The following is a 23,056-nucleotide window of genomic DNA, read 5'->3' as shown; positions in this document are numbered from 1 at the left end:
TTTTTAACTAGCTGTTCCTTCGCAGACAGCATTACATTCACAGAAAACGCCCAATGATAGAACCACATCATTTTCAATATATTGTTAACTGTTAAGTTTAACCGTATCACTGCCACCTGGTGGACGCAAGTGCCAACACTTAACTGCCGACCCAGATCTACTTGGTTTTAGTGTGATGCACGTCCGGTTTGGGAGTCCATTTTAGATGCTAAAATATTAGCGTCAACGGCAGCGCGCATGCTCGAAACCGGACTAGGATCGCTGAAGAAGGAAAGGCCAAGCAAAAAATAAATAAAGAACTCCGAGATCCCTTTGATATCAATAATAAAGCTTATATGACGGAGCGTTCCGCCAGGAGCAGTTGCCGGTTGGATTCTAATTGGCGGAACGTTCGACACGAGCATCTTTTGTGTTAATTGAAGAATTTCTTAACAGTGATTAATCATTAATCGATTTTGGTCATGACAATACAAGGAACATGACCTTTTGGTGGAGATAATGTTGGTGCAGCATTTTGAATTAGTATTGGTTACAAGCATCTGTTAGTGCTGTAAGCTGATGAGCGCCAAAGAATATAACTAGGCAACAACCATTCAGTCAGGACAACTCAAGAATGGATGGAATATATATTTATTGAATACAAATGAGCAATATATTTATTATGGTTTGGCGATGAATTGGATCTGCTTGTAGGTACTGAGATCAAGCGCATCAGTCCCAGCCATAGGGACTCTGAATCCCCCTTAACTAAACAGTAGATCCAAAGCGACAGGTAGCTGGGGTGGAGGAGGGTAAGCAGCAAAAGTTTAAGCAGGCAGCAGCGCAGCAGTATCAGTGTGCAGCAGCAAGTAAGCAAGCAGATTGAGTGGTGCAAACTTCCAGTTTAAATAGCCGGTATGAAAATGGGATGAGTGTGTGATAGGACGAAGTGAATCATGTGAAAGTGATGCTGAGGCGGCCCAATTAAAGTTTCCTGGCAGAACTTGCTCTGCGCATGTCTGTGACAGGCGCAATGCTCATTTTTGGCAGAACATCTTTAACAGTTTTTGTCCCATTTAGCTTGATTCAACAGTTTCCAAGATCATGATGAAAGAAAATACAAAAACATTTAAATCCAACATTTTTCTTTCTCTGCAGAGCTTTTGCTGGGCACCTTGAGCTTGGGAAGTTTTGGCAAAACAAACTACTTCTAGGCGCTTAATTAGTTTAGAGGAATCTTAGCATGAATTATACTGCTAACTTGTTGAATTCGTCTATTTCTGGCCTGATTGACTTCGGATATTTCATGGTCGTTTTCAGCTATCACATAGGAAGGAGTTTCATCAATACAGCTTTAGAGCTCATTGGAGGCTATTTTCCACCTGATTGCGTATATGATTAATTAGACTTCAAGCTGAAAGACGCGGCTAATCAATAGACTGTACTGAACACAGTGTCTCCTGTTCATCTCTCAATTGTGTGTGTGTGTGTGTGTGTGTGTGTGTGTGTGTGTGTGTGTGTGTGTGTGTGTGTGTGTGTGTGTGTGTGTGTGTGTGTGTGTGTGTGTGTGTGTGTGTGTGTGTGTGTGTGTGTGTGCAAATGTATGCATGCTTTCAATAACATACAGTGCATTCGTACACATGTTTGTGTATGGGCATGCACATTTACAAAGCCACAATGTTATGGTTGTGTCAATACGATCGTTTTTCTGTGAAAGGCTACACGTGTGCGTGCGTGTGTTTTTATACATTATATCTACCGTTTATGAACATCAACATACATCCTCTCCCAAGGGGGGAGTGTGTGTGTGTGTGTGAGTGAGTGAGTGTGTGTGCATACATATTTACTGTTTATTGACATAAACAAACATCCTCTGCCACGGATGTGTTGTGTCTGTCTCTCTCATTAGCTCTGCACTTGTGTGTGTATGTCATTTGTCGTATCCATTTAGAGGTCTGCTCTCTCCTGCAGTCAGGTAAATATGAGGTCCATCAGACGGAATGGATTTGGTAGGACTGGCGCTGTGTGTTAGCTCAGGTGGCTGCCCTCTCCCAGCAGGTAACTGATGGATTATCTAACATCCTGTTGGGCTGCGGTGAGTCTGTCAGCGTTCCAACCACTCCATTGAGGCATTGAGCAGGGTAGACGGGTTGAGTGGAAATCAATGGCGCGCAAATTTACTGAATGGCTCTTTCGCTCCCTCTAGAGAGTGTGCCCCCCCTCTCTTTCTCTGCTAAATTGACGTGTTTGTTGCTGGGGTGGTTTTTCCCCCTCTTAAGTGGATGGATGGATGGATGCGTGTGAGTGAAGTGAGGTGCAGTTAAGAAATAGTAACAGGTTTGTTATTGCACATCTGTTGTCATGCTAAAGCTTGTGTTCTAACTTCTAACACATGATCTGTTCTTGAATAATACTTGATCTGCTATTTTCGGTGCACCGCAATTGGCACATCCACAAGCTCACAATGTTTTGCGCCGCGACACATTGTCAGCGTGTGGATCTGCTATATTCGGTGCGTGACACCCGCGTGCAACTAAGTATAGCCCAGGCATAAGTTGGCATGCTACTCTCTCAACTGGAAAAAGCCATGCCTGCAGGTATGTTTTAAAAATGTGTAATGCCACGTGTCGTCAGTGATATGCACACATGGTTCGCACGCACGCATGCAGGCGCCCACAAACACGCGCCGATGCACGCACGCACGTACGCACGCACGCACGCACACACACACACACGCACACACACACGCAGAGATAACAGTAACAGAGTGTCAGTGTGAAACAACAACATGATGTAACGTTTTCACAGCCAGGTTTGTACCGATGCTCCCTGGGTGGTGTGTGTGTGTGTGTGTGTGTGTGTGTGTGTGTGTGTGTGTGTGTGTGTGTGTGTGTGTGTGTGTGTGTGTGTGTGTGTGTGTGTGTGTGTGTGTGTGTGTGTGTGTGTGTGTGTGTGTGTGTGTGTGTGTGTGTGTGTGTGTGTGTGTGTGTGTGTGTGTGTGTGTGTGTGTGTGTGTGTGTGTGTGTTTTGAATGAGTCAGGGGGTGACACTGGGACTATGAAAGCTGTGTGAGGTTCCCTGAGGAAGTGAAGAGAGCGAGGAAAGGAGATGATATAGGGAGGGAGTAAGAGGTAAGAGTAAGAGGAGTAGCATGCAGAGCGAGGATGAAATATAAGTATGAGTACAGGGGTAAGGATGGGGGAGGAAGGGAGGGGAGTAGACAACATGGGTGAGAGGGAAAGAGAGGGGGAAGACTGGGGAGTGACAGCTGAACCACACATCTGGGGGTGGGGGGGGGGCCCTAGGACTTGCAGAGGGAGGATGGAACTGAGGATCCATGAAGGCAGCAGCATCACCCAGGAGGCATGGGGGCAGGGAGGAGAGAGGCCCCCCATGAGTCAGACAGGAGGCCCCCTGCTGGGGCTGAAGGGCCCTCGGGGGGTGGCTCTGAGAGCACACAGCTCCATGGCTCCGGGCTAAACTCAGCATGGCCTAATCTGCCCTGACCTTTACCACAACAGGGGGGGGGAGGAGAGAGAGAGAGAGAGAGAGAGAGAGAGCGAGAGAGAGAGAGAGAGAGAGAGAGACTTTTGACTTTTTATAAAACCTTTTTATTTACAAACTAAAAAAGAACAGCAAACGCTTTACTTGTTTTCAGTCAAACATTCATGTACCAATGGCATTTAGCATAAAACTCGAAACAAAACAAAACATCATTATTCATAATCAAAAACCATTGCTGCAACAAACCAATGCAGAGGGTTCAGCCAGTGACATGCTGCTGTCGCCCCTGAACCCCCCCCCTATACGCCGAGTCCTCCTCCACACCCAGCCTGTCTCTGGACACAACACAACAGTACAGTACAAGTCCACTTTCCTCTCCCCTCCTGTGATTCTCATGTTCAGTATCTTTCATAGACAGTTTTTTGATGCACAGTTCTGGTAAACAACCCACACGGCAAGATGATATCAGCCCCAGCAGATCAGCTATTGCTCCTTCATCCACCAAGCTTTGACCAGCTACATCCAACAGTTCCACCATGACCACTGTCACACAGGCTGTGAGTGAGCCTCGATGTTGGACTGTGATGAAGGTCCATCCTGGCCCTTCCAACCAGAGGTCCATCTGAGAATCAGAGTCTACGCGTAGCACTCGTAGCGGGCTACAGCCGCTCCACCATTGTCCAGTCAACCAAAGCCAACCCACCTCACAAGTGGCTGGCTGTATCATTGTCCAGTTCATCTTCATGTCCATTAAAGACAAAACCAAATGCAAAAGAGGACCCAGCGCACAGAAGGAACCCAGCGGCACCACCACCATCACCATTCTAAATCCGCATCAACCCTCTGCACCAGTTTCTTCACTCTGAAAATCTCTTGCCTGGTAAAGCATACTCCTTCTGTTAACTTCATGTTTTGCCTGGCAGCCTTCACAAAACCCTTACTATCTGGGAAGTACTTTTCAACATCGATCAGTCTCTTGTTTTTTGTTTTCTGCAAAAAACGTTTCATTTCTGACACCCCATAGACATTTTTCTTTTTTACACATGTTTCATCATCGCTCACCCAACCACAAGTACTATCGTCTGAATTGAGTTCTCTTTCCCCCTCGGTCACTTTTTTTGCTTTTGTCCCATTTGAACCTTTTGCCTTTCTTTTCTGCCCCACCACCTTCACCCCTTCCTCCTCAGCCCCCATCTCCATGTCAGCTACTTTAGCCCCTCCCTCCTCCACTTGACTGACAGGAGGACTACTGTCCTCTTGGGAACTTGTGTCAGCCACAGGTTCAGCATTAACCATTTCTCCTTCACCTCCACTGTTTTCCTGCTGGCTATTTTCTTTTTCCCCTTCATCTTCACCTGTTTGCTCAGTTCCCCCCCCCATCTTTATTGACATTCTCTGCCAACAAACCGGGTTCAGCATTTACTCCTTCATCTTCACCCACCTGCCCACTCCCAGTACCATCCCCATTAACGTTTCCCATCTCCTTTTCAACATTTTTTCCCCAGGGATTACTCCCCCTCCCCCCCCCTGGTAGCATTGCTTGTCCCCTCGCCAGAGTCAACAACCCTCTCTGGACAGGACCTTATCAAGTGCCCTTCCACCCCACAGCCAAAGCACTTCATATTCTCGGTTGTAGCAAATAAAGTGTATTCAAAATTGTCGACTTTGATCTTAAAGCCTGTAATCAGCTCTTTACTCCTGTTTCTCAAAATCATGAACAGCATTCTCCTGTGAGAAACAACATGTCGCAACTCAGGTGATTTACACCCTGACGGGAGCTTTTTAATCGGCGACACCACCTTCCCAAACTTGGTCAACTCTCTCACTATCAGTTCATCATCAATGAATGGGGGGACGTTTGACAGAAACACTTTACTCGATGGCATTGCGAGTGGCGTTACTTTCACAAGCGTGCCCTTTATCTCAACGCCCCTCTCGATCACAGCGTTTGCTTTATTCATCCCATCGACAAATATCACAACGCCACCATTCATCCTGGCAGCAGATTTAACGCTAGCGGGTCCGACTACTTTTGCGACCGCTAAACTACAGTCCTCTACAGAACACGGGAAAGCTGGCGAGATCTTAAAACCATGCTTCCTTGTGAGAGTTGTGAAAGCCATGGCGACGGCGACAGCCGACAGCGCGCAGCAAACACAAAACCACCAACAGCAGTTTAAACACTAGACCAGTGCAAAAACCGCAAAACCCAACACTAGCGAGATAGAAAAGCAAGCATAGACAGAGTATAGATAGACCAAACACTCACTCCGTAACCTCACTCCGCACCACGCTCCTCACTCACACACATCCGCACGAGAGAGAGAGAGAGAGAGAGAGAGAGAGAGAGAGAGAGAGAGAGAGAGAGAGAGAGAGAGAGAGAGAGAGAGAGAGAGAGAGAGAGAGAGAGAGAGAGAGAGAGAGAGAGAGAGAGAGAGAGAGAGAGAGAGAGAGAGAGAGAGAGAGAGAGAGAGAGAGAGAGAGAGATGGGTTATACAAATTAACATTACATCACATGCGTTGAATACAGCAACTGTACAGTATATCATACTATGATGCTGTGAAATGCCTGATCATTAGCAATGATCAAATTAAATCTTCTACTGGATACACTGCTGGTCATCAAATTATGGGATTAGGAATGGTTCATGGGGTGGGTAATCGATAGATTGTTTTTTGGGTGAACTATCCCTTTAATGTGATAGATTTCATGGTGGCCAGCAACATTGATATTTGTAATGGATAAATACAACTGGATAAAGTTGCAGCTCTAGATAAATAGGGTGGTTCAGTGCATGTCGGCACTACACAAAAGTTGAGTGCATATTAGACTGAAACACACTATATAAATCCAGTCTGAGAACAAACGAGTTAAAATGACGCTAGGGACAGAATTGTAACTCATATCCCCTCTATTCAACGTGCCGTCGGGGGTACCCCTGAGACGTCAAATGATTGCCGTTTGATCAAATCCGTCCCAAGAGAATGCGTTGGTTGTGTGTGTGTGTGTATGTGTTGGTAGTGAGAGTTAAGGCGCTAGGCAGAGAGACAAACAGCTGCTGAATATGAGAGAGAGAGGAACAGAGTAAATGGATAGAGAGGGGCAGAGAGACAGCAGAGATTGACATATGGAGAGACAGAGGAGCAGAGAGACTGATGTATGGAGGGATTGACGTACAGTATGGAGAGAGAGAGCAGTAGGGGGTTGACACTCTTGAGAGATAAGTTAGGCTGCTGTTAGACTCATCATCACGGGTTTCCTTACTGCTGGATGGATAGAAGATAACACAGATGGAGGGATGGAGACCAACATAATTATGGATATGAGTACGTCAGACTACAACAGTCTGCTGAACGAGATAAAGAGATGGAGGGATGTTGAAGGAGGAAAGGAGGTGGTGGTCCGATGGAGGGATGAAATAAGAAAAGGCAGATGACCACTCTTAGTACAATTTGGACACTGAACACATTTCCATATTCTGCATGTTTTATAGACATTTTTTGTAGGTGCCACACATCTTTTTTATATTCAACTTTAAGTGAAAACGGCTGGTTGGCCATATTAAGTCCAAGATCCACATTGGAGCCACACCGTTCCCCATGTATGATTAGATTTTTTGTTTTGTTTTGGTGTATCGTGTGAACTGCTGTCTGTGGTCTCAAGACATAGGCCCTCATTTATCAATTGAGTGTAAAATCTGCCCCAAATTCGAGTGTAGGTTTCGTAGTACACCCACGTCACCACGGCATTTATAAAGTGATCGCAAACAGCTGATCCTTCCTTAATTTCGTTCCGACGTTAATAAATGTGACGGCTGAAATCTATCTGGCACGCCCTATGAAATCAAGCCTCGCCCTCATTTTTGCAACATGAACAACTGCAGTACGACCTTGGAAACCATAGTTACATTGCCTTGCTGCCCGCCTCACCCCCCCTCTCATACACACACACAGACGCACGCACGCACATGCAACTTGCAAGCCCAACTGGTGTGTTGTATAAAGAAAGAAAGAACGAACACCTGCATGAATTAAATAAAGCTGAAGGCCTACCCTGTCTGTTTTCCTCCTCTCGCCTCGCTTACCTTGCTGCCCGCCTCACAAAACAATAAAAGATAGCCTACTTTGGCAGCCCTTGTGCATGCAAATTTCTGGTTTAAACCACAGCATGCAAGCCGCCTTTGTTTTAAATGGACCCCCAAACCGTTCACACTTCACACCTATCGGCCGGGGATGCGCTACCCACCCCCTGACACAAAGACACATCGTTGATGTATTCTTTTACTTTTTTCTTTTTTTTTGGTATGTAGCCCATACCTACAGTATACAGTTTTATATAAACATTTTAGGAGTGAATACATATGTTTCGATGCCTGTGACAGCCTCTCAGCTAGTCAAACAATGCTGCTCCGCTGTTCTACGACAGAAAAACAGGTGAGGACAAAGCGTACGACAGCTCCCGACCAGACGTGATTTTTGTCTTGGCACACGATCAATTTCAAGCTTTGGCGGAAATGGTAAATGGCGGAAATTGCGGTAATTTCGGCGTGCACCCATATTTTGGCGTACGCACGGTTGATAAATGAGGGCCATACTTCACACATTGAGACATTCAGCTTATTGACTTTCCGTAGCCTCGTTTCAATGCTGGGGGTATCGTTCTGTGCACTACGCTTCCTCTCTTCCTGATGTTTTACACAAGATTACAACCCTCAGCATGTGTTACTTTCCTGAGGCCATGTTTTGTTAAACAGGTGCTAAATAGGCTGTTTTTTCGGGGGAGGTGGTTCCACGTGTTGCGGAGTCTTGACTCATGCTCTTTTCATCTGCCATCACTGTGGGTAGAGACTATACTGACATTTACATATGAGCCCTGAGCTGCCTGGGTCCCACAGGACAACTGCTTTGAAGCTTGGGATATATGAGAGAGAGCGAGAGAGAGCAGTGTTAATTTCGTTGACTAAAAACTATGACAAAAAAGTTTGTAGACTACCCTTTTTCACTGAAGAAAGCAAAATTATACTGTAGCTAAGCTGCAATTATGATTATGATGAATATATTGACAATTTCGTCAACAAATAAAAACTTCACAAAAATGTTAGGAAGGCCTATTAGTAAAGAATAGATCCAGTAGAACTAGGACCTGTCATTTTATACTTGGTTGTGCACGGGTTTCACAATGTGTCGTGAGCTTACAGATCGGCTATTTTTGGCATGCAGCGACTGTAAGTGTAAATCAGGCAGATGGACAGAGGCTGAAGAGGCTGGACCACAAGCGTATACCATGTATACGGGAGACTTTTTCCCCTGTGTTTTGCCCAGGTCTACAGGGTTTTGAGGTTAAGTTTAGGCATAATTTCTTGTGAAGTTAGGATTAAGGTTAGGGTTGGGCATAGTGTTTGTGAGGTTAGGGTTAAGGTTAGGTTTAGTTTAGGCATAGTGTTTGTGAGGTTAAAGGTTAGGGTTTAGGTGCAACCTGCAGGCGACACCAATGAAAGAGAGGAAGTCCAATTTGTGTACACTCAAGAGTTACAAATGGACAAATTAGCATTTGATTTTACAGTGATCAGTTCCATTTTACACTCTCAGTCGCATGGACAGAGTCGGCGACATGTAAGCTGCATGACACTGATCACTAATCAATCGTCTTTATATTTTGGCTGAATATAGTGCGCTTCAAAACTGATGTTTAGGCCTTGGAAGGGAGTCGGTTTGGAGACTTGGAGTGAGGACAGAAGTCCAGAGAGAGTATGAAAAATGAAGAAATGAAATGAAAAAGCAGAGAAAACCTACAGCGATGCACAGAGCAGTGGGGAGCATGCAAGGAGGCTGGTACTCGGCACCAGAGAGAAAGCTACCTGAGCTTGAGTGAGTGAGTGAGTGAGTGAGTGAGTGAGTGAGTGCACCTCCTTCTACAAAGGGTGAAGTACTGTATGAAGAAGCTATATAAATAAAATAAAACTGTACAGCTGCCACCATTGAGGTGGAGCGGGGACAGGGATTGGTCCTTTTAAGCTCTGCCATAGGTAGCTGACTAATTAGGTACACCTGGGCATTGAGATAGACAAACAAAAAACTTTTGAAAGCTGCACATGGACTGGAGAGGGAGAAAGTTAACTGAAGAGTTTTTTTCTGTAGCTGCTGTGAAGGTTGCAGTAAAGTAAATCAACAACAAATCCTGAGTAACACTTCATAAAATGAATTTGGTCTTCAACAATTACTGTGTGTGTGTGTGTGTGTGTGTGTGTGTGTGTGTGTGTGTGTGTGTGTGTGTGTGTGTGTGTGTGTGTGTGTGTGTGTGTGTGTGTGTGTGTGTGTGTGTGTGTGTGTGTGTGTGTGTGTGTGTGTGTGTGTCACAACCATCATTGCATTCTGTTTATTTGTTTACTTGTTACTGAGAAGAGAATAGACGGAGAAGTTGAGCCTTGTGTGAGATGGTTGGATCCAGAGAGAGAGACATTGTTTCAGACTAGGCTGTTGAAGAAGCGGCGTCCGTAATTCCGATGGCGCATTAGTCCAACAACGTGGCTTTGCGTGCGTTTAGGGTTAGGGTCCGGGACAGGGTTATTAACCCATTGAGACCGAGTGCCGCGCTATGAGCAATAGCTAAAGGGGTTCCCGTCCAGAATGGGTTAATGGGGCGAGTCGGACCAATGTGCCGTCAGAATAATGCGCCGCCGGAATAATGATGCTGACCCGAAGAAACGGAGCCCTGTCACCATGTCAGTGTTTGCATTGTCACTTTAAGATTATGAATACACTCCATTGCTGTTGCACTTCACTTTTATACTTATGTTTGATATCTAGGTATGTCCCTTACTTGCACAAGAGACTGTGATATTTGTTATCTGTTGCTACAGTATTGCTACAGTATATATCTGCTGCTAAGTTACATGCCCAAGAGACTGTTATGCCTCATCTTCTTTTTTGTTTTTTGAGCACACACCTTATGTATACGCTGTTGTCTTTTTATCATTTGATTTGTATCAAATATACAATGTATGCCATAATGCCACAGTTCTCAGATCCACAGTCCTACTGTCCCTCCATACTTGGGCAAGACTTACATTATCAATATCTTGTTTTACATACTGTAACTTCACTATGAACGGTGTCACATAACACTGGGGCTTTCATCTGCTTTTATCCAACACCACTTCACCGCCAAGGGAAGCTGGCTTTAATTGACACCAACGCTGGCAAACATTTAGGCTGTGTTTGTACACGCTGTTTCTGTCCACACCCATACAAAACTCCACTCCTCCAGCATTCGTTAGGATAATACTGTATATATAGGTACAATACTCAGGGCTTTCTCACTCAACAGCAGTTTTTTTTATTTATAATAATTCTCTTTGTTTGTTTTGAGCTTTTGCTGTCAGCCAGTCGCCTTGGTGAGTTTGTCCTGTTTGGGGAAAGATAGAAACAAAACACTGAGGCTCCATTTGGAGGGCATGTGTCAGTTACAGCGAGGAAGAGGAGAAAAGACAGCTGAGTGTGTGTGTGTGTGTGTGTGTGTGTGTGTGTGTGTGTGTGTGTGTGTGTGTGTGTGTGTGTGTGTGTGTGTGTGTGTGTGTGTGTGTGTGTGTGTGTGTGTGTGTGTGTGTGTGTGTGTGTGTGTGTGCGCGCATAATGTGTGTTTGGATACCAATGTTTGTACTGTATATTGTGTGTGTACTATATTTTGAAACTGTGCAAGGATAAGTGCGTGTACAGTTTGTGGACACGTGCCGTCGTATCCGTGCATGTATAATTGTACATGATGCACAGCATGCACATGCATATTAAGTATTGATATGTATTATGTGGCGTGTAAGTGTGCATATTGTCATACCCACGTGTGTGCCCATCATGTGCATGCCAACTGTCAAAGGGACTCATTTATTCCCAACACTCCCACTCTAAAACCATTGTTATATTGATCCTGTTATGTGTTCCGTTCAGTACATATACCCACTCACATGTCCAATGAGCTGTGTGATGCTGCAGGCTAACCGATTGGTTAGCTCCGGTGGGATGTCACTGGTGTTTCTCCCTCGTTTCATAGCCGCTCAGCTCCATTTCTCTTATCACAGGGCTTTGGTGTCTCCCAACACAATTTGGATAATACTGTATTAGGATGAGATCAAATGTAAGATTTATTGAGCGGTGCCAACCGCTCCTTTAAGTGACGGAGTGTGTATGTCTGTATGTATGTCCCTATGTCTGGGTACGACCTATTGACCCCTGCTGATTGGGGTCGTATTCAGGAGGATGTAGAGAAGGGTAGAGGAAGGAAAAAGGAAGAGGAATATTGCTCACACACACACACACACACACACACACACACACACACACACACACACACACACACACACACACACACACACACACACACACACACACACACACACACACAGGCCAGGGAGGAGGGCTTTCACAATCTTGAGTGTCTTCTCTCACCTGAGATGCATGTGACAGTTCACACAGCTCAGAACTCAGAAAACAAGTATAGTTAACTGGCTCAAGACCTGTTGTGTATGTCACCTCCTCTCTCTCCCCAGTCTCAGTCCTCTGTACTGGAATGGAAGGGGAACCTTCTGAAAGCTTCATGGGCAAAGATAATCAACTTAAAAATCTAAAAGAATAGGTCAAAACTAGAAAAAGTGCCCTTCTGGGCACAGGTCTCCACCAGGAGGATAGGAGTGTGTGTGTGATGTTTGGCAAAATGTTTAGGAGCAATATAAACGTGTGTGTGTGTGTGTGTGTGTGTGTGTGTGTGTGTGTGTGTGTGTGTGTGTGTGTGTGTGTGTGTGTGTGTGTGTGTGTGTGTGTGTGTGTGTGTGTGTGTGTGTGACGCGGCTTGACCTGTTGTAGCGCCACCATGAGGCTGATTCGAAAACTGTCAAGTGGCATTTCTTCCAAAGCCTAGTGGGAATATGCATGCACAGTTTCACCACAATCGGACGCTGCGTTGAGTAGTTGTGGCGATTTGTACAAAGCGGGTACAAAGCGGGCTACTCCTGAAAAGTTTAGAAGCCAATCGTAGCCAATGAGGGTGGATTATGAGAAATCAAACAAACCTGTCTTGATCACATGACTATGAAGAGCATGTGTACCGATTTGCGTGAAATTTGGATAAAATCTGAAGGAGTAATATTAGAAAATGTGTTTTACATATGTCGGCCTCCTGGTGGCGCTATAAAGAGCAGATGTGAAAAATTCCAGGCAAAGGTTTTTCCTTGGCCTCTAGGGAGTTGGCATACAAAGTTATCCACAGATCCGTGCAGTTAGAGGTAAAAACACTTTTCGGCCAGTTATAGCGCCACCATGAGGCTGAGTTGAAAATGTTCATGTGGCATTTCCTCCTCTGCCTAGTGGGAATGTGCGTGCACAATTTCACGGAAATCACACAATGTGTTCATGATTTGCAGCTTTTTGTTTGAAACTGAGCACTCCTGCGAACTTTGGAAGCCAATCTTAGCCAATCAGGATGGAGTCTGAGAAATCTGAAAGACATGTTTCGTTGAATGGCTCTAGAGAGACTGTGTACCAATTTGCGTGATGTTTGGACAACATCTGTAGGTGTACTGTCCAAAAACTTGTTTTGCACAAAGCGGCCTCCTGGTGGCGCTATAACAGGCCGTTCTGGAAATTTTGGGGCAGAGGTTCATCGTTGGCATCCAGGGAGTGTGTGTGCAAAATTTGGCATCGACCGGGTTAACGGTGCCAGAGATTAGCTGTTCACAGACGGAAGGACGGACGGACACACGGACGGACACACGGACACACGGACGGACGGAGTACAAAACATACTCTCTCCCCATGCCTTCGGCCTGGTGGAGACAATGACCTCTCAGTCATACTAGTGTTAATTAATCATTAAGGCCTTAAAACAATATTCAACTAGGCAACCGAGAGGTGTGCATAGTTGAGACACTTCAGCAACCTCTAGTGGACACTTTGTGTAAAGACACAAACAGATGGTACAAACGGTACAGACAGACACATCTGTCAGACATTGCTGACTCTAATGCATTCAGATATTTATTGGGTTCCTTGCATTTTATATTAAAATGTCAATTATGCCTTTGCAATGCAGATACTGTAATTTCTTCGCTGTATTTTCTCATAAACTAATATCACTATGAATGTAAATTAAAAAAAATCATTTTATGGAGGATCTTCCCATAGCACAAAACTGTGGGAGGAAATGTCTAACCAAACACAGTAGATGTCTGTTGGAAGGGAAAGAAAGTGGAGGGAGACATGGAGGAGGTGGTGGGGGGTGGAGAGTTTAGGTGAGACAAAGAAGAGGAGGAGAACGAGAGGGTAAAAGAAGAATGGTATGCGCTCTGTAAAATCAACATTTTGAAATGCACAACTTTATTCAAACTGGGCTGGTAACGGATTGCACCATGGCACTTTTATAGATATGTGTGGTAACGACTGATGCATACAGTATATACTGGAGCTCATGCTGTGTCTTCGTTTTGGTGTTTTTATGTTTATTATATAGGCTTGATGTTTTTATGTTGCACCGCAAGTGACTGTGGGATACCCTTTTTTAGGCAGAACACTCGGTTAAAGCGGACCGCTTTGTGAGAACAATCAGTTTCGTTTTCCTTACCTTATGCTGTAGGCCTAAGTAATCACAGAAACAAACAACTGTTTTAGCGTTCATCACAGCGGTCTGATATGTCCCGTTGCACGTCAGCACATGCATTGCGTCGCAAGTGAGTCAATTCAAAGGAGCTTTATTTGCATGAGAAAAGATAAAACGCGTTGTTTCCGTTGTTTCCGTAATCCGTCCGGCTGTGTGAGTGTCACACTAGCCGGATCTGGTGTGTGTGTATGTGTGTGTCGTTTGTGTCAAGTCGCCATTGCTGTGGGAACTGATATTCATTGCAACTCGGCGCACCTCTGCACGTGTGTGATATGCCCAGTTAAAGCACCATTCTGTCGCAGGTAGTTGCAAGTAGTTGCATGTTCAAAGGAGTTGCATGGCAAATTATTGGTGTGGTTTGGGCTTTAGGGACAGAATTGTAAATCATTGCCCCCCTAGTCTTGGTACCTCTGAGACGTCAAATGTGGCCGAGTAGGTTCTGGTGGCCAGAAATACCTGGTAGGTCCGACGGTTCTGAGGTCGCCAGATTTGCCTGGGTCCAACTAGGTTGTTGTACCGAACGTTCTTGTATTTAGAAAAAAGATGGGAGGTTAGGTTTTGTATTGACTTTCTCTCTACCTTTGCTTTAGACAGCTTTATGTCTGTTGGTTTAATAATGTAATAAACAATTTAGCACAATACTTTAAGCTTAAAAGCCTATTGTAACATGTACATTTCCACCTTTTTAGTGTTTATTTTTGCAATTATACGGTAGTTTATTTTGTACATTTAATTATGTCAGCCTTGTCAAGTTAGTTTCCTGAGGGTCAACTGCCCACCCGCTTCGGATGTTATCAACCGATAATCACCTATATTCTCCTTCAAACAATGCTGAGCAATATGGACATTTCCTACATGCTAGGTAGGCGAATAGGAAACACGGAAGTGAAACTCCTGGCGCCGAAGTGAAACCAACGCGGAACTGCACTATACAACAACTTCGCTTTATGTTTACTTAAGTTGCCAGTTAAGACTGAGGTTAGGTTTAGGTTAGTTAGTAGTCGGACAACGCAACCAAGTCGGAGAATGGCTGACAACAACGTCAATATGTAGGAAATGTCCCTACTGGCTTCATTGCATGGTCTTTCTTGATAAGAGCTGATGACGACTATTAAATCGTCTGATAGCATGCAAAACCACTAAACTGACCCCACTGAAAGATGACAGTGTAGTGGGGGAGTGGTTGGGGGTGGGAGTTAACTACCTATTGTTCCCACACATTACCTGTCACATATTTATTTTAGGCATTTTATGATTTATTTAATTGGTCAGTTTCGAGAAACAGGAAACAAAGGGTAGAGGGGGAGAGAGGGGGAGAGAGAGACGAGACCCAATCGAACCCGGGTCCTCACACTCACAAGGAGCACACTAACTGATTGAGCCATGCACCTGGCCGGCACTCCCAGTTTAACTCCTAGTTTTTCTGTTGAGTTTCTCTAATGACTCTCTCTCTCTCTCTCTCTCTCTCTCTCTCTCTCTCTCTCTCTCTCTCTCTCTCTCTCTCTCTCTCTCTCTCTCTCTCTCTCTCTCTCCCTCTCTCTCTCTCTAGGGTATCAGCAGTCTGTTCAGTTCTCTGAAAGTGGTCCGCTTGCTGCGTCTGGGCAGAGTGGCTCGTAAACTCGACCACTACCTGGAGTATGGAGCAGCAGTACTGGTGCTACTGGTCTGTGTGTTTGGACTGGTGGCTCACTGGCTTGCCTGCATCTGGTACCAGCTTTTTTTGGTCATAATCTAGAATTCAAATATTTGTTTTTGCTGGCCAAATAATTTCACGTGGTTGTATTTTGTGAATCCAAGCAAAACGTTCTCCCTACAGGTACAGCATCGGTGACTACGAGGTCATAGACAGAGCCACCAATACCATCAAGATGGACAGCTGGCTTTACCAATTAGCTCTCAGCATCGGCTCTCCCTACCGGTACAATGCCAGCGGTTCTGGCCAATGGGAAGGTGGGCCAGGGAAGGATTCTCTGTACATCACCTCGCTGTACTTCACCATGACCAGTCTCACAACCATCGGCTTCGGCAACATCGCGCCTACCACCGATGGAGAGAAGATCTTCTCCGTCGCCATGATGATGGTCGGATGTGAGTGTTGTTTTACTATTATCTCCTGATATTGGCAAGAAGCGTACATGGCTTTGCTGCCACTCTTGTCTTTTCCTTGGCTTTCACTTAATGGCAAAGTGTGTGGCTCAGTGGTGAGCTCTGTCACGTCACAGCAAGAAGTGGTTTGGATGTTCTCTGTGCGTTTGGTCTAAAATGTGTCTGAGTGATTCTTTGTCTGTGTTGGTCCCGTTATGCACACTATACACTGTAAAATCCTGTATGCTAATTAGCTTGGCACTGTAACTCCTGTTACATTAATGTTTTACATTAACAGAGTTAAATTTGAACTCGATGTAACCAGAGTTACAAATGGATAAATGAACAATGATAATTCAACTGTGTACCTGTCCAGTGTACACAATAAAGAATAGGCCTACTGTATAGGATCTGGCAGGTGTAGAGAATGAATGAATGAATGTTACAGCTGACATTTATGAAGGATTTCAGTGGCCCTGGGGGACCATATGGGGTCTACTCTATAAGATGTCATGGCTTATACATCTTGTTGTTTGACAAGTGTTCCATTGATTATAGTAACACATTTACTTCATTTCTTGCTATTTAGTCTGGTGTGATCAACCCCAGGCTTTGTGCCCAGGATATAGAGTGTCACAGTCCCGCCCCCTTTCATGACGGAAGATAATTCCACATTCAGTTTTCCCAGACGTTTCAAGTATTTATTTAATGACATTTAAGCCTGGGACAAAGCCAACTCTTGTTATGACAGATCATGGCAATAAACACAAAAGTGTTGTACCCTGCCCTTTTCTTCTTTCTAATTATTTGATCGGCCCAAAACGTTGTGTTTCATGATTTGTCACAACAAAAGTTGGCTTTGTCCAAGGCTTAAAAGGTCTTTAAATAGCCTAAATACTTTTTGAATGGGGAATTCTCTTCCGGGCCTGTCGTCGGGGGCGGGACTGCGACGCTCTATAAGTACAGTATCTTTAACTCGGATCACAGGGGAACATGCAAAATGATGAGATGACTGTAATTAACTGAGTACAAGAGTAATAACGGAAGATTAGAATGTGACAACTATGATGAAAACGGGGTGCAGACTTCCACCTTCTTTTCAGTTATTCTCTTTTGTTCGAGCACCCGTTTAGTGGGGTGTGTGTGTACCTCCTGACCACTAACTGTGATGAATGACATGCACTACTGTGGTTAATTGCCTGTATCATCTCTTTTTATAACTTTATTTATAGGATTTTCACATCTTTAAAGACAAACAACCCACATGTACCCCACCCTCCCCGGTTCTCTCACACTAAAGACAATAACATCATTAAATTAGTACAATTGATCGACGAAGACCGGTTACCACATATCCAAACTATCGAAACTTTAAACCTTAAAGGCACAATCTGCATTAAACAATGGTGAATATATGTGTGTCTTATAGTAGACCACAAAAAACTGCCTAATCACAAAAGCTGAAAACTTTCAATATTAAGCAGAAAAGAAAACGTCTGAAAAAGCAGAAAAGCTTAGTATCACACAAAAAGGGGCAAAATAAATAACCAGTAAGACGCCTGAGGGCGAGAAACGCATCCGCCTGGGTGACAGCAGACTGCTGGGTGAGCGCTGGCGCTTTATGGGGGGTCAGATCAACATATCCGCCTGGGTGACAGCAGACTGCTGGGTGAGCGCTGGCGCTTTATGGGGGGTCAGATCAACATATGCGCCTTGGTGAGAGCAGACTGCTGGGTGAGCGCTGGCGCTTTATGGGGGGTCAGATCAACATATCCGCCTGGGTGAGAGCAGACTGCTGGGCGAGCGCTGGCGCTTTATGGGGGGTCAGATCAACATATCCGCCTGGGTGAGAGCAGACTGCTGGGCGAGCGCTGGTGCTTTATGGGGGGTCAGATCAACATATCCGCCTGGGTGACAGCAGACTGCTGGGTGAGCGCTGGCGCTTTATGGGGGGTCAGATCAACATATGCGCCTTGGTGAGAGCAGACTGCTGGGTGAGCGCTGGCGCTTTATGGGGGGTCAGATCAACATATCCGCCTGGGTGAGAGCAGACTGCTGGGTGAGCGCTGGAGCTTTATGGGGGGTCAGATCAACATATCCGCCTGGGTGACAGCAGACTGCTGGGTGAGCGCTGGCGCTTTATGGGGGGTCAGATCAACATATCCGCCTGGGTGACAGCAGACTGCTGGGCGAGCGCTGGCGCTTTGGCATGGGGGGTCAGATCAACATACAGTATGGAATAAATTCTGTACTGGCCATAGGCCTATATGGAGCGTGTCTTGAGTGTACAGGGTTCAGATCAACATGACAGGCATGTCAGAACAGGTCAGCTCCATATATGGAGATCTAAGGGTGGCAGCGGGGGCAGTGTCTTGAGTGTACAGGGTTTGATGAGGGCCCAGGTAGGGCCGGGCCTTAATTTTCGGGCCTGTTGAGAACTCTAGTTTTCGCCAGCTGCCGGGCGCGGCTACACAAATAACCTTGGGGCAGGCCCGTCTAGAGTTTAAATGGACAGGTATCAGTCAAGAGGGAGACATCGAAGAGGAAGGTTGGATGGGGAACAGGTTCTGACATAGGTTCTATCATCCCTGATGATGTCAAGTGATGTCACGAGACCTGGGCACATATATGGGGGCTTTCCCCATGTATGGGGATTTTGAGTGATACAACGACTGACTGACTGACTGACTGACTGACGGGAAATGCATGATTCTTCGGTCGCAATAAATACAATAAAATAATATGGCTGCAAGGAGCGATAAGACAGGGTCAAGCCATGAAAGTAATAAAGAAATAAAGAAGAAACTATACTCAATGCCTATATAAAGGGTTTCCCCTGTGGCACACACACTATGCACTGCTCAGCCAATCACAGCGCAGAATGGAACACCTTCCAGACAATATTATGCACATATATGGATATTTGATTTTCAACATGGACATGTCAGACACAACAAAAGACCTTAAGTGTGAACTGATGTCAGACACAACATACGTACATCTTTGGATAGAATGCAAGCTTTAAGGGCCAGAAACCCCACTGAGAACAGGCGAGACCAGGCAATTGACACTGAGGAAATAACCAAGCAGTGATGTCCCCAAAGCCATCAGATCACCCAGCGGTGCAACATAGGACTGAGGGCCACTGGGCCATGTAGCGGCCCCAACTCTGGATGTGAAGGGCAAATACACACTGTATTTGTGAAGGCCCTGAACCTTTCAGTCCTCATTTGCTGGCACGGATCTTGAACACACTGACGTCGGGCATGCAAATAATTGGGCCTGCCTGTCACTGCCAGGGTTAATGAATTCGGGCATATCTGCGTGACCCACACAGACAGACACTGACTGTCAGCCACCACTTGAAAGTTATATCGTACGTAGATTGATGCAGGGGCTTTGAACCTTGTAATCCTTAACGGTGCAAATACATTTAAGTGGAGCAAATTGCATTTGCCACCAACTGCAATTGGTGGGCGTGTTGCATTTTTTCTAAAATGCAAGCTGTGTTTAAATGTTTAATACCCCTAGAAGCACCAACAATCTCCCACACGTTTCAAATACAAAACGTTTTGATAGATGGGTAACTGGCGGCAGCTGAAGTAATTGTGGGTATATTTCATCTCGGCATGAACCAAACCTCAAGCTGGGTTTTTATTACAGAAAGTATTTTCTTTGGAGGCTGCAAAGAGACTGGTTGCTGCTACCATTATGCCTGTGCTTGATTTTGGTTATTTTTTACACACAATTATGCATGCATCCCTCCAAAGAAGGTCAATCACAAATGATAGGACACTTACTCATCATTGTTGTTCCCTGTATGCTTGGGCTGGTTGTCCTGCTATCCACTGGTACAGTACATTTGACAAGTTATCGTTCACACTCGCTCGACTTGCTCTTACTAACTGTACCCATAGCCTGTAAGGAATTGAGTAACAAAGGGACTTTTATGTACTGTAGTGTATGCTGCTCCATCAGCTTGAAACTCACTGTGCAAATGGGTCTTGAAACCAGTTTCATTAGATGCTTTTAAAACAGTTTTTAGGAAATGGGACGCGCAGGCAAATCAGGCTGTCTGTGTTTTTTTTTTTTTTTGCCAGTCTATTTTTCTATTGATCCTGCACTCACTCTATGCTGAATGTTATTGTTTTGGCTGTGTTTATTGATTGTTCTGCATCTGTATTACATGCATCTTGTCGCTGTCTTGTATCTCGTTCATGTTTTTTTCCGTAAAGGAAAGCCCTATTTTATACCTTGTTTGACAGTGTTATGCAACAGTAGTGATCTACAAGCTCATAATGACTCATCGCAATGCGTTGTTAGTGTGTAGATGTTAATTTGTATTATTCTTGTAAAATGTTTGAATCTGAATCCTGGAAAGTAACCCGACAGCAACGTTATATTATCATGATCTAAACCGGAGCGTATCTGTTTGTATGTGGTCTGTGATTAGCATATGATAGGCTCCAGAGACTTTGTAGATTGTTTGCTTCATGATGAGTCATGCTTCATATAATATCCGTCCTCTGCGTGCTGATACAGAATGTGGTAATGGGAAATGGAGTCAAAGTTGGTGTGTGGTTTCATCACATGCATTAAGACAATGTTGTGTTTGATCCTGCTGTGTGAACACTGCATATGAGGCCTGTATGGTGGTATGGAGCACTGATGGCTTTAATACATTTGTTGTTGCTGTGTGCATGGTTTTGAAAGCTAATGGTTTTCATACAACAGCTTTGGGCATGCTGTGCGAAGATCATAGATTTGTTTTTGTCTGTGTAATTGCATAGAATGAGGCATTATATGGTTAATCTTTTTAGAAAAACATGCATCAGTATTTATGAGGCAATTAATTCTAGTGCCACTTACTGTGTAGCAAATTAAGTTTTAATTGCAGGGAAAAAAAGAAAATAAATAACAAATAATATAAAGACTAGTTTACCTGAATGTGCTTCTATGCACTCTACAGATATACAGTAAGTACTGTAAGTAGTGGCACATAGGTCGGGAGCCTATTATCTCCTGTTTCCATAGTGTGAGGCAGCTTGAGGTACAAGTATTACCCCTGGACATGACATTAGTACGTTGTAGGGACTTACGCCCATTCCAACCTTTGATGCCGATCGACAGGAAGGGAGACATTGGGGACCGTATGCATAGGCTCAACTTATGTAACCTAGATGCATTTTAGAGTGTCTGCTAAATGCCTACATTGTAATTTGGGGACCATGTAGTCTTGGTATGACTTGGCAGGGGATCAAACCCCTGATATGATATACAGTAGATGATGGCTTCTTGCACTCACCGGAGGCGGTTTTCCTCTCGAGATGCAAGACCGCTGAGGGCAGCGCCGAAATATGGCTGCAGCTGTAGTTCTAATTGTTGTCTCTATCCCCCGTTACTGCAGTGAATGTCACTGAAACAAATTCCAATCAACTCTGTTGACATGGCAATAAAGTATTGAATCTTACTGTATAAATATGCCTGGAAATTAAGTCATGAGAACATCTGCCAAATGAGTCTGACTAAATGGTATGTAAAGGGCTCTGCGGCCTTTGATTACAAAAATTCTCATAGACTGGAAATGTTTTAGAATATAAAATAGATTATTGATTAGTCTTTGTGTTTGTGTGGTGGAATGTGATACTACTGTGACACTGTATTTTTATATTTGAATTATATAGTATATATTTTTAGGGCATGTCATGTGATCTACCTGCACAGCCTTTGTGATCTACTGGTAGATCACGATCTACCTTCTGGGCACACCTGGTCTAATATTATTAGCCTGACACTGGCCTACACAGGTGGTAGGCGTGAAACAGGTAATCAGGGAACACACTTGTCCAACCTTTTTGCCAGAGTCTCTTCCCTGTCTCACTGCCCTGAAGAGGAGGGGGGACTTTGTTTGTTACAGGGGCCCTCAAAGCTGCAGTTGTTAATAGATAAATGTTTGCTGCTCAAGTGTGATACAGTCAAAAATCACACCCGTGTGAACTGAGTGGTGCAACTCCCCTCTCCCCTCTCCTCCTGACCCCCCCCCCCCCCCCCCCCCCTCTCGCTCTCGCTCTCTCTCTCTCATTAGCAGGCAACAGTGCCCCTACTGGTACTCATGGTCACATAGTCACATACATAGGTTAACACATGGTTAACACGGACATTGCTGTTCCTTGGAGTGGTTGCACCACTCATACATTTATAGTCTAGATACATGTTCAATTCACTTTCCTTATCTCTGCTTTGCTCTGCTTCACAGAGTAGAGTGCTGTCCATGGTGCTGAATGGCACACTGTGTAGCCTACAGAATGCATCATTATTGAAGGATGAGTCTGCATTTGAAGATCAAGTTGTCTCGAGCCACATATGCACACACCTAGTGTTTTATCTATAATTAAAATATTGAAGTAAGTAATTTCAGTTCCACACCATTGTTTGTTGTGTTACATTTACAAGATGTTTGGTCGACACTGAATCATTGTATATGTGTTGGAGAAATGTACTGTAGTTTAAAATAGTTAAATGATGCGGTTTGTCACCTGTATAGTTGAAATCAGTGTTTCCTGGCTATTGGTGTTAAATGCTGTCAGATGACTTTGTCACACCTTAGCTTTCAGAGTGGTGGTACTGTAGGTACTGTTGGTTTGAAGGCACAGCCAAAGAAGAAGTTGCATTAGACAAAGTATCTAGAGAGATTGTGACACTAGTATTACTCTATAGTTCTCTTCTGATAATGGGGTCTGTATGTGTGTGTCTTCTCCAGCTACTGAACTGAGATCAGATCAAGCATTGCATTGATCCTTGAAGGGAGGCTCCTTTGTCATAAGGCAGCTTAAAAACACCCAC

General features: G+C 44.6%; 1 protein-coding gene across 1 annotated transcript in view; it reads left to right on the top strand.

The window, feature by feature from the left end:
* Positions 1-23,056, top strand: part of kcnh5b (potassium voltage-gated channel, subfamily H (eag-related), member 5b) — a 158,212-nt gene that overhangs the window by 27,911 nt on the left and 107,245 nt on the right. Inside the window, exons 8-9 of the mRNA XM_079528164.1 lie at positions 15,678-15,835; positions 15,945-16,216. Coding sequence (XP_079384290.1) covers positions 15,678-15,835; positions 15,945-16,216 — 430 coding nt within the window. The remainder of the gene's footprint in view (positions 1-15,677; positions 15,836-15,944; positions 16,217-23,056) is intronic.

The sequence above is a fragment of the Electrona antarctica genome (genome assembly GCF_951216825.1).
Source record: "Electrona antarctica genome assembly, chromosome: 18".
Classification (NCBI taxonomy): Eukaryota; Metazoa; Chordata; class Actinopteri; order Myctophiformes; family Myctophidae; genus Electrona; species Electrona antarctica.
Note: the sequence above shows the minus strand (reverse complement) of the source record. Positions and strands in the feature narration are given on the sequence as shown.